The sequence below is a fragment of the Oreochromis aureus genome, linkage group 11, assembly GCF_013358895.1.
Source record: "Oreochromis aureus strain Israel breed Guangdong linkage group 11, ZZ_aureus, whole genome shotgun sequence".
NCBI lineage: Eukaryota > Metazoa > Chordata > Actinopteri > Cichliformes > Cichlidae > Oreochromis > Oreochromis aureus.
Genome location: NC_052952.1, coordinates 1397993 through 1410816, shown reverse-complemented (window position 1 = coordinate 1410816; position 12824 = coordinate 1397993). Strand labels below are relative to the sequence as shown.

At 42.3% G+C, this 12824-nt stretch overlaps 1 protein-coding gene across 3 annotated transcripts; it reads right to left on the bottom strand.

The window, feature by feature from the left end:
- Positions 1-532: 532 nt before the first annotated feature.
- Positions 533-12022, bottom strand: kpna5 (karyopherin alpha 5 (importin alpha 6)). 3 transcript variants are annotated; one of them, XM_031734700.2, is made up of 14 exons: positions 11876-12022; positions 8920-9053; positions 8347-8448; positions 8162-8261; positions 7590-7684; positions 6809-6940; positions 6435-6523; positions 6260-6359; positions 5971-6134; positions 4030-4108; positions 3817-3942; positions 3602-3729; positions 2946-3124; positions 533-2244 (listed from the first exon to the last, which is right to left on the bottom strand). In XM_031734700.2, exons 2-14 carry the CDS (start codon positions 9046-9048, stop codon positions 2057-2059), a joined length of 1611 nt encoding a protein of 536 aa, XP_031590560.1. In that variant the 5' UTR covers positions 9049-9053; positions 11876-12022; the 3' UTR covers positions 533-2056. The 3 variants fall into 3 exon arrangements, with proteins under 3 accessions (XP_031590560.1, XP_031590561.1, XP_031590562.1); XM_031734701.2 differs by having other exon boundaries at positions 11926-12008; XM_031734702.2 differs by lacking the exon at positions 11876-12022 and adding an exon at positions 11649-11846.
- Between the last annotated feature and the right edge of the window lie 802 nt (positions 12023-12824).

Below are 12824 nucleotides of genomic sequence, written 5' to 3'. Positions count from 1 at the left end.
ATATATACTATAACTTCTATATTTACAGTGTTTTTCTTCTGTAGACCTGGGAGCAGAATTGCTGATGATTTATTATCAGCAGTTATTATTGTAGGGTCTACCTTACACTAAAATGCGTCTTGAGGCGACTGTTGCTAAATAAAATGGAGCTGGTTTTTATTTAGGAACAGGCAGCGTCCTCCATCTCCCACACTAAATCACCCAAACACAGCACACATCCCACCAGTGATTCAGTTCCTTATAAACCACTGAATCAGGTACTGAAGCAGTGACGAAGCTTCGGACGTCATTGATCACGTGACTCTGTTCAGCCCCCGCCTCGGCACAGTGTTTCTGAAGCCGTGTGTTGACTCTTTGACACGTGCCGGAGCTTCAGCTTCAAACAGGCCGTCACCAGTAACAGTTCACAGCGAGGCTTTGAAACAATCTGACTCCACAGCCACACCTGCAGTTTTTCCTCCTCACAGACTTTAAATGCCAAAGTAAAACAGGACAAGAACTTTCCTCCAGAAAACTGGCAGCACACCACAGCTCACATAGTTTTTATCCAATGGATAAATTTATTACATTGTTTTACATCATATAGCTGCAGCCTCACACATGATCAGTGACTAAAACAGCCTCAGGTCTCCGTGTGTGTCAGGAACCACACAGGCTGCATATTATAGTATTACACTGTTGTACATCGGCTGTTGACAATTAAATACATGACTCCAAGAGCGACGAGAACACAGCAAATTAACTTCCAAACAGAAAAAAACCCAAAACTACAAAAAAAGACAAACAGAGAAACCAGAAATATTAGAAAACTATATGACTGAATGTGCTTGATGTAAATTCTGCATTACAAATAGTTTTACTTCACATAAATATAGACTGATTTTGCGTCCAGTTGATGTCACTGTACTCAAATCGACACGTATCAAAAGTGTTCGGGGGCAGAGCTCGAAGAAGGACAGAAGCCTCCGCTTCCTTCTTAAGACCTCGACCACAACAAAACATGAAAAAATAAAGTGGAAATATTCAAAGATAAAGTTCAAAATGAAACTGTCAAAACTGCATATCAAGCAGAAAAAATATTGCATATAACCTATTCCCACAGCCACTTAAATATCGTCTTTGCACTTTCTTACATGTATATATAATATACAAAACCCTCCAGGTCGCTCAGGGAATCCCATCACACCAGGCAGAAATAATTTAAGACAGATAACTAACTGGCAAACAGGACAACTGAACAATCTCACGAGAAAGTTTTGCACACAGCATCGTGTAACAGACATTACCTGCCACGTCCTGATAAAACTTGTGGATCAACTGAAAGAACATTTGAAATTAGCAGCAATGAAAAGCTAACACTGTTATAGACTCTAACTCAGGCCGGCCGGCTGCCTACTCGATCCAGGAAGCAGCTGCTTTCAGTGAGAGATGAAGGAAAAACGTGCTCAGCAGACACAACAGCCCACGTTCTTCGAGTCCTTTAGAAATAAAAGCAAAGGTGGATGTGCCGCTGCTTCAGACGGACAGTGCAGCAGCGCTGGGACATACAATAGTGTTGTTCTACAGGTGACCCTGAATCTGAACATTTCCGATCCGGATTTCATTTCAGATTTCCACATCAATGGGAAAAAAAAGCAATGGTCTGTGTTCTTTTCTCTCCCTTTTCACTCTTCTTTCTGGAGACTGAAGAGGTAGTTTCACATTCACAAAGGGATATGGATGATGGCTTGGAGACATAAATATTGACATCATTTAGAATGATTAAAAAAACACCACCGAAAGCTTAACATGGTGATTTAGCACTAAATTTGAAAACAAGGTTTCAAAACCTTTTAACTTGAGTCGGCTTTCGATGGCAGAGACATTTTATCAACGGTATGGAAACAAGTAAAGCTCAGCTCTCTATTTAGGACTCCAGAGGAGCCAAACTTTTGATCTCTATTTTCACAAATCTCAGGCATAGTACACGTGAAGATCTGGCACAGCAGAGAAGAGATGGGTCTGCCGCAGAGACGTTCCAAGTCCAACGAGACTGAACTAAGGAAGTGCAGTGGGATTAAAGCTGGAAACCCTCCATGGGTCCTTCCTGTTGCTGGAAGACAAACTGGCCTTGATTCTGATCCACCTGTGGAGCCAGGCTGGCATCCTCTTCCTCCACACCGAAGTAGTGTTCAATCAGGTCAAAGGCTTTCTGGTAGATCTCCTGGTTCTCGTGGCTCTGTAAAAACTCAATCTTGTCCAATCCTGAAAGAATGGAAGCAAATCTCAGATTTCTGACAATCTTCACACAACAGGAGTTTCAACACTGGGTGAGAGAAAACTTCTGGGAATATAATGTATGTTCTGCTGTAGCTCAGGAGCTACAGCAGGCATCTACCAATCAAAGTGTTGGTGTTTCGATCCCCGTCTGCTCCGGTCTGTGTGCCAAAGTACACCAGGGTCAGATACTGAACCCTGAGTTCCTCTCCACTGCATTCAGCAGTCTGTGTGTGTGTGTGTGTGTGTGTGTGTGTGTGTGTGTGTGTGTGTGTGTGTGTGTGTGTGTGTGTGTGTGTGTGTGTGTGTGTGTGTGTGTGTGTGTGTGTGAGAGAAGGATGGGAGCGAGTGTGAGACAAAAAATACCAACATGCTAAAAAAAAAAAACCTTGTAATTCTTAAAATGTCTAAACTTTGCCTTCTCCCCTCACATACATACTTCCTAAGCAAAGCTTTCGCTTTTATTTGACACTTTAACTTATACGTTGTTGGAAACATGATTTTTGACGTGCACGCTTGGTTACAAAGAGGTGCCAAGAAGGGACAAAATGAAAAAACAAAACAACCCCACTGAGGTGCAGTGAAGACACAGTGGGTGTGGAACCAAACATGAAACAAAAGAACATCTCCACTTTTCTGAGAGTGAATGAAAGCTGGTGAATTTTCTGTTGGTGGTTTCCGAGCATTACCGTAAGCTTCCTCAATCAGAGCGCAGTACGGATTGATGCCAGTTCCATTCTGTTTGGCTTCCTGTTCTCCCAGTCTGAGGATGTTCTCTAAACCGTTCAGTGACACCTGAACAATCTTAGAGTCCATCACTGTCAGCAGATCACACATAGGTTTGATGGCATTCAGGGACACCAGATACCTGTCACATAAAGCACAAACGTTAGTGCACAGGAGTATTTCACTTTGTTTATAAAGTACGATTGATTTTTGGATTTCCACCACTTCCTAAACATAACCCCGAACACCAACACCAATGTGGAACGTGTAGAGAATTCCCAGCACAGTGAAATCTGACATAAACCAATCATATGAACATGTAAAATGAAATATTTCAGATCAGCACTGTTGATTTAGCTCCACAGTCTGAATGAATCACATTAACATCCATACGGTGTCTGTAGGAAAGCTCAGACTTCAGAGTGTGGTGCACCATCTGAAGCAGTGTTCAGCTAACATTGGTGGATTTTAATGACTCATCACAGGCTGTAACTAAATCGACATTAGCAACAGAACCGTGCCTCAAGCTTTGTATTTGTGGGAAACAGCAAAGAGGAATCTTCACATCTCGTGACTCAAGTGTTTTTAAGATGAGGGCGGGTACGTCTGGTAAACGCACTTTATCTGTGAAGGAGTGCCCCCAGAGGTGGCGTTTGTAATTGCCCACGCAGCCTCCTTTCTCGTGCGGAACTCGGCCTTCTGAAGGATCTCGATCAGCACTGGAAAGATGTTGGCGTCAATAACGTTCTGACAAAAACAGAAAAACGTGGTCAGCAGCAAAGAACAGCAGCTTTTCATCTCGCCACGACAAACGGAGATGACGCAGCAGAATACCTGAATCTGAGCTCGGTTTCCTGCTGTGATGTTGGACACAGTCCAGCATGCCTCCTTCTTGATGGATTCCTTAGGGCTGCTGAGAAGGTGGAGTAAACATGGCAGTGCTGAACAGTTCAAGATTACCTGAGACGAAAATAGAGAAGCCAATGATCTTAATGCTGTCAATGAGAAAAGGCCAATCAGCATCAATAAAGGAAACAGCGGCTCTACCTGAGTCTGGATGTCATCTCCTGTTACGATGTTTCCCACTGCACGCAAGGCAGGAGAAACAACCTTGTAGTCACTGTGCCTAGAAACAGAAGGCACACAGTGAGACGCGCGCACGGTGAGACGCGCGGGATCAAAGATGACAGATTCTTTGTGCAACAATGTTACGCCATAAAGATAAAATAAAGTTTGATGCTTCAAATCGTCCAGGGAACGAAATCAGAGAAAGCTGATTGTGTTCTACTGGACGCTGCGTCTCCCAAAGAAAACACAGATGAACAGAATAAACGCTCTCAGAAAACAAACAAAAAAAAAAATATCTATGACTCTGGAAGTTTCATACCACCAATAAGAAACTCAAAGGACTGAAAGCTGGAGCTTATACAACAATGAACATTTTCAACCGTGCATGAATAGGCTCATTGCAAGGGAAACTAATACCGTCGACTGTTAATCCAACATTTCTGTTTAACCCTGAAAGCCTCACATGCCGATCCCTTCTTTTTTAAATCCAGCACCACCTAACATCATTTTTTATTCACCATAGTACTTCGTTTATTAATGACTGTTTCGGTTTTCTTCTTTTGGCTGCTGCCTTTAGGTGTCACCACCCCCGATCGGACTTCATCTCAGTCTCAGCATTCAACATGGCCCTTTACTATATTAAAGGAATCTTGCCCTTGGACTGGTGGCTCCATACTCAGCAGTGTTATTTCAAACACCAATAATTTCTTATGGTTTTTGTCAACGACCATGTTTTAAAATGAAATGGAATGGGAATGAAGAACTGATTTCCAGAAGCTCAGTTTTTTAGATATGTTTGTGCTTATCGCTACAATCAGCTGATTTCAGCTCATGTGCCAAAGGACAAAAAGAGTTGCACCATCTACAGCATACTTTTAATTTTACTGCACAAAAGAATGCAAGCGCGACAGTAAACTTCAGCCCTTTGCAAGCATTTGAAGAGACAGCATGCTAATGCTAAGCTAGCCAAGTTCCCAGACTGATGATAAACCTGAGTAAATGCCACACCCAGCCCACACTGTTTCCACCTAACCCTACCGACACAGCCTCCTGTGACCGTGAGGGCTGCTTACTAGTCGTTGGTGGTCCTACTGTTGACCGTGCAGCTTCTAACATGTCGCTTAATTGGACACATTTTCCTGAATACATGTCTTTATCTTTTTTCCTCGGAGCTTTTCAGTGTGGCCTTTTCAACACACTAAACTGTTCTACAGGTAGGGGAGGGGCTGGTTGTGTTAAGCAAGTTGATTGGGCAGTACAGTATCAGCAATGAAAATGAATGAATGGGCTTGTGTCAGCACATGTAGGGCTGGTGTGGAGCGTCCCTTCAATTAACCCATCGGCACACTGGGCAAATGGCCAGTGTGCCCGGAGATGTTGGTGACTCTCAAAGTGAAGCTAATGAGAACAGATAAGCAATATCCACAATGGAAACAGAAATTCTTATCAATTGAATGCCCAACTATAACTCAATAAAAGGCGTTTTTTCTGATTTGTCACACTCAGATGTTGCAGATCAAACCAATGTTAATATCAGATAACCCAAATAAATCTAAAATGCAGTTTTCAAATGATCCCACTGCCCACCAACATCTAGCATAACAGTAACACTAAAAGAACATGGATGGAAAAATTATTTCAGCTGTCTCCCAGAAAATTGTGAAGGACAATGCCCAGCCAGCTCGCACTGAACCTCAGCTACACCCAGGAAATTTAAATCCAATTGTGACGTTATGTTTTGGCTCAACAGCCCTTCAATTCTGCAAAGAACAGTGGGCTGAAATTCCTTCACAGTTATGTGGAACACTTAAAGCTTGGTCACAGCGCAATCAGCTCTTACATTTAGGGAGCAATGACTTTTTCATTTAAGTTGAACAAATGTGCAAAAAACAACAACCAAAGAGTATGTCAGTGTCGTACATGAGCAGCTCAACGAGCCTGCGGCAGACCCCGGAGTCGATGACCGTCTGGATCTTTTCGTTGGGGCCGTCAGACAGGTAGGAGAGAGCCCAACACGCATCAGCCAGCACATCTGGATCACTGCTGAACAGAAGCCTGGACAAAACGTTGAGACAAGGAGACACCTGACAAAATAACACAGACAAGGAACAATTTAATATTGGAACCGGATGATCAGGACAGGAAATATGACTTTAAGAAGGAGGAAGGCAAATGAGCTCCAGTATTCAATAACGATGACTGGACTGACCTTTGCAAAATCTGGCGGTGGGTTTTTGCCTCTGCACAGGTTGGACAGAGCCCACACTGCATTTCGGGTTGTTGTGAGACGGTTGGATTTAGCGAGCAGCCTGCACAGAGCAGAGCCAGCTGTTAGTACAGCTCTGACACAGTCAGACAAACGCAGACAGACGACGAACACTTACTGCTGTAAAGATGGGAGGATGCCACAGTTGAGTACGTAGTCTCTGCACTCAGCATTATCGCCCGCTATGTTCCCCAGTGCCCACACTGCCTGAAAAACAGCCAACATGCTTCAACTACGTTACAGTCCAGCAGACTGCCTTTGAGACTAAAACCCGTCCAGTCAAACACTATGAGAGCAGTTTACACTGATTCAGGTTTGTTCCTCTCTAAAGTCCTGAAACTGTTAGAGAAACTGAACATCCACGATACAGATGGCAACTCACTGGATGCTTTTCTATTTCAGGCTAGTTTTGGAAACATACAGATCATTGTGTGTGTGAAAAATCACAGCAGATCACCTGTAACTAAGCAGGGATTGTTGTGTGACTCTCACCTGTTCCTGCACATCCTCGTACTCTGAGTTCAGCAGTTCAATGAAAATGGGAACGGCTCCTGTTTCAATCACAACCTTGGTGTGCAAGAAGGTCCCAGAGGCGATGTTGGTCAGTGCCCAGGCTGCTTCGAACTGTTACGAGCACACACCGTGTACAACGGTTAAAACAATATGATGCCGACAACAACAACAACGACGACGACAACGAGTATACTGGCACACTCAGTGCCTTCAGAAATATTATTCTCTGTCGTTTTTGCTGGGACGCTAGTACAAACCTCCACAAAGTATAAGACATTTCGCTTGATCAGAAACAGCTTTGAGTTCTAATAGCACTTCATTGTTTTTACTAATAAGCGTGCCAGCCCAGCCCACTTTCACTCAATATAACTGGAAGTTTACAGGCTCACAAAGCTTCTTAATTCAATGCTCACAATAGCTGTGTAACTCCTACCAATCGTTTCAACATTCTAGGTATTATTAATAATAATAAATAAATACAAATGTGATTAATAATAAAACAACATGTAAACTGCTGCCCTGTGAAACACCATGTCACCCACTCGCTTTGAGATGAATAACAAATTAATCAAAGGACAAAGTTAAATACATGCAATACAAGCATGAATCTGACTGTAGACGTCTGATGAGCTTTGGAGACGTCACATGGTGAACACATGATACAGGAACACTTCTGTTATCTGATAGTGAAACTATTCAGACATTCAAATGACCGAATGTCCTGCTACTCTCAGATTAATGTATTGTTGGAGTCTCTGACCTGTAGTGTGCAGTTTTCACTCCGCTTCAGAAAATCCACAAACCGAGTCACAACACCAGGAGTGGAAATCACTTCATCTATGGGTGGGCTGGGTTCTGTGCAAAAGAAACGAGTGAACACTTTGAGCACGAGCCTGCTAAAGGGTTAAAGGCATTTCACAGACAGATTACCAGGCTGTGAAATGTTCAGGTCGGTTTCAGAAAACCAATTAAATTTGTGTTCTGCAGAAAAATACCTCAAAGAGCAAGATTTCTTTTTCAGGTCGTTGCGTGTGTTTCTCTTGGTTTAATCTCTATTATGTAAGTCAGTACAGGTGTGGTGCAACATCGCTAAAGTTTGGCAAATGATTACTTTAGTATTTTGATACCGAGGCAGCACTGCTCCTGTAGAAACGAGGCTTTACAGAAGCTGCACACAGAGCAGAGCTCGGAGTCTGTTGTTGACAGCCAGGTGAAAGCAGAATAAAATAACTTTGCAGCTACTCTGTTCAACTTTGCTCCAAACTGTTATTTCTCTTTTAGTAAACTGACTACAAAAACCAGAATCTTCCATTAAACGTCACAGACACACACCTTTGGAAAGCAATTTTCTGAATTTCTGTGTAGCAATTAGTTGATGGTCAGGGTCTTCAGAAAAGATCATCTGAATCATATCTGCTGTTATGACTCCATCCTGCACAAATGCATCAGACAGAGTTGATGTTTAGTTCAGACTACAGCAAAGCAAACTCACAGGGAGAAAGGGAGTTTACACTTACACCTGTGATGGGTACTGTGGAGCTGATGTCTGGATCTTGGATTGGACATTCCTGCATGGAGTCATCAGCTGAAGGTATGCAGACATTTCTTCTCTTGAACAGCTGCAGTCATACAGACAAAGCCAAACGACACATTCAAAAACCCCCCAAAAAACTGCACAGACGTACAAATGTAAGTGAAAGGCTGCAGGAGACAGTAGTGATCAGAGCAGAGACGCAGCCTGAATATTGTAAAGAAGTCCAGACTGAAAATGGAGACGGAGAAGAATCAGGACCAAAGTAAAGAGAGAAACAATCTAGTCACTGTCAAAAAAAAACAACTGCTCAGTAAAATCAAATGTTAACCAAACACACAGACGAGTAAGAAGCCACATGGACACAACTCAAACTTTAATGGGAACTTGAGCCCCAGTTGCTGAGTGCAGTTAGCTGGCAGCAAAGGCAGAGGAGAGCAAACCTCACACCCTGATAGGAAGAACACAGCAGGTCCAAACAGGACCATAACAGTCCCACACGTGTTGAACTCGGTTAAGCTTAATTCCATTTTATACACTAAATGTTAGTAAAGATCACCTGTTCCTCTCTTTTTTGTTTGCGTAGCTGAATTCCTTCCTCTTCTCTCCTTCGACGCATTTCCTGAGGATTCAACGCTTTGTTCTTATAGCTCTTCATCCTGTAGTTGTCTTTCCCTGGACTCGCCATTGTGTCTGAGGATTTAAGCAGATCAATGCAATCATCATCAAATGCTGAAGCCTCAGTACATTTGAGTTTACAACATATGAAATGACATCAACAAGCAGAGTGTACGCGGCACAAATAGAAACACAATACAGTTTGTTTGGTTTGTGTGGGACAATTATAGAAAAGGCTCCTACAGTAAAGCTGCAGTTTGCATTTATCCTCACACCCTCATCACATTTACTTGCACTGGACGAGATTAAAATACGGCCTTTGCCATGACACTCAAAATTAAGCACAATTCAGTTGATTGGACATGATTTGGGAAGGCACGCGCCTGCTGTTATAAGATCCCGTAGAGTTGACAGTGCATGTCAGAGCACAAACTAAGCTATGAAGTTCAACAAATTGTCTGTAGGTGTCCAGAACAGGAACATATGAAGGCAAAGAAATGGGGAACGGTACCTAAAAAAACTTTTTGCAGCTTGATCAAACAAAGACTGAACTTGAATGCCAAGTGTCAAACCAGGCACCACCTAAGCACACAGAGTGGCTTTGGGACCACTCTGTGATTGTCCAGGCTGCTAGCAACACACACTACATTCTCTTATGTCCATTCGATCATTTCAGCAATCGCCCCCACAAATCTGCTGACATTTGTGAGTCCTTATAGTACTGCTATGATTATTATTTCTATATACTGAGTCAATGATTGTTATTCTCTCTTCCAATACATTTAAAACTGCTTGAAAAAAAAGGAACTGGTAAAGCACAGTAGGAGTTGATGGCACTGACACATTATCTTTCTCTAGTTAGTCAATAGGGCGATTCACCGTCTTGACAAGTGAATGAGTGAGTTTGTGTCTGTAAACCTTTAAAAGACTAAGCGGTGTCTGCAATGACGGAAAGCGAACATATTAGCATTCTCGAGTTTGCCCTGTGCTTTGATGCAACGCTTTTATGCTGCTGAAAAGAAGACATGATGGTGTAGATGGTAATTAATAATAATAATAATAATAATAATAATAATAATATCAATAATTCAGCGTCCAACCTAACAACCCTCAGGTAGGGGTGGGCGATATATCGAATATACTCGATGTATCGCGGGGTTTTCCATGTACATCGGTTAAAATGGTTGCATCGTAAAAACTGTCTGCATGTAATTCACTGTGAGGTTTTTTTCCTACCACACGCTGCAAATGCATCATTTATTCACACCTGCCAACTGGAAAATTTCCTACCGGCTGGAATGTGCCCAGCATGCGCGTTTATATACTACCAGACAGAGAGAATTATGGCGACAGCAGAAGTCTCAGATGAGCGAAGGAATGAGACTCGCTGTCGTTTGGATGTCGAACAAAATGCAGTATTTTTCAAAACATGCCATAAAACTATGCCACAAAAGGTAGCAGTACCACAAATTTATTCTACCGGCTTAAAAGTCAACATGAAGACTGTGGTAAGCTCCACATGTCAACGTCTCCCCACACACCAAGGAACACGTTAAATACACCAGCTGTGATAGCTGTAACTGCTCTCAGAGGGTTTTATAGTCACTATCTAGACTTTTGTTTGTTTCTGTCGGCTGGACAGCTGCATCTAAAGGTCACTCTTTCAAGGATGCCAATGTTCACATTTTGGACAGAGAACACAGATGATTGGAAAGAGGAGTGAAAGAAGCATCTATGTCCACTGTGAATGGCCATCTTTGAACAGAGGGCGGGGCTTACCACACAACCTGTCGTAAAACAAGCTTTTATTTTAATATGTTTAAATATCAACCCAATTCCACTTTCAATGTGAAAAATGTTACGAAAGCCTTGAAATGAATGTCGCCCTTTAGACTCAAACCCCTCTTTGCTGCAGGTATCGCTTCCATCCAAGCTGTATAACTTAAACATGGTCTCAGACCAAGTTAACATTTCATCTGCATAATTCAGAGCCATGCATTAAACGAAGTAAATTTTATAATCAAATTATTCGCATTACTCGATGAATCGTTGCAGTCCTACTTTCAACCCCTTATTATTTAAACTTGGTTACAAAATTAGAGTGCACTCTTTTTTTTGTTTAGTTGTTATTGTAGCCACAGAAAATAGCACAATAGAAGCAGTTCAACAGCAATTAAAGAGCAATAGTCCAAGTCTCCCACAGAATTTGCTAGAAACGGTACATCTCTGCAACAAAACGAACCACACCTCCAAAAGTAAAGCGCTTTTTCGAACAATGGCTTCACCTTCGGAACTTCGTTTCCATCTAAATCTACACCAAGTTTGAATCGTTTCGGGAATATTCAGCAAGTCGGAGAAGACATGCAGCATAACCTGGAAAACTGTAGAGTATTTAAGGTCACAGCAATCTCCACCTCCAAGTGAGTTCTCCTACCCAAGATCTTAAGAGCGCCTCCACAGATGATGAGCGATAACGCTAACTGAAGCGTTCTTATGGCTGTAAATAATGACAGCGATAGCCGCTCCTAAACTAGGATATTTCTTTATCGAGGAAGTGGACACGACCCGCTTTCCCGATCAGGAAGGAGGTCATGCCTAACTGCTTAAATCACTCCCCTCTTGAGAGTATAGGCACACATTTAACAGAAAACATGAACATTGAATACCCACGTTATGCGATTTCGTAACACGTCGTTTTACTGGCTTGCAGGAACTAACCTCACTCCGTGAAACAAAACAAAACGGATTTTGGTCAAGTTATTCCTGGTTAGACCCTAAATTAGCTTCGCGAATAACTCGATGGCTAATGCTAACTTGTGGTCAACATCTCTGCTGTAAATTCAATGCAGCGGTTTTACTAACTCTACCCTTATTACGTAGCCTTCCCCGATTCTTACCCAGTGAAGATCTAATGTAGCTGAAACACGTACGGCTGTGAAATACCTACAGCTTCGACTACTCCCTCTGTTTCTTAATCCAAAATGGCGTCAAACTAAAACTTTCCCAGCAAACCCCGCGCGTCAACAACACCTCCGTTTCCGTCCACCGGTATAGTACGGAAAGCCGAAAGAGCCAAATCACCCCCATTTTCCCCATGGACGACCCAGCGCTCCACAAACATGAAGCCAAACGTCTCTTTCGCCCCCTGGTGTCTGATGCGGTATAGGTCACAGATCAGCGGATGGGACAAGAAAGTTCTCTTCATTTTTCCCAAAGATGCTTTTCTGCCATTATTAGTAATTCCCATCACGCTGATTTGTGTTCAGGGGGTCTTCTTTCGCATAGACTGATTCTGATTGTTAACTTGATACTATAAGAATCATTCACTCTGTAGGCCCTGTTGTTAATTAGATAGCAATGCGACACACCTGTGTTACTCTAATAGTCTCTATGTTTGAATGCTTCAGCACTCTCCCCAGAGATGACATCAGCTGCACACTCCACAGAGTACTGTGAAAGAATTGCCTGGAAATTAAATGTTGTCCTTGAAACAAGACTGAGGATGATATAAACCTGAAGATTTAAACAGTTTTAGATCCATGAGCACTCTACAGCTCGTTAGATCTAAAAACACAGCAGCAGCAGGTTTCATACAAGTGTAATTTGTTCTTTTGCATTTGATAACAGGATCCAAATTCCACATTAGAATCAGTATACTTTATTAATCCCTAAGGAAATGATGTGATTACAGCTGCGCCAAGACAACAGCAGCAGACTGAACTAAATCAAATAATACATTATGTAACAAAGTTACAAAATAGAAGAAATACCTCAAATATAAATACCCAAAATATTAGAGAGATTAAATATATATGATGATATTATGATCGTCAACATTCAGCCTGG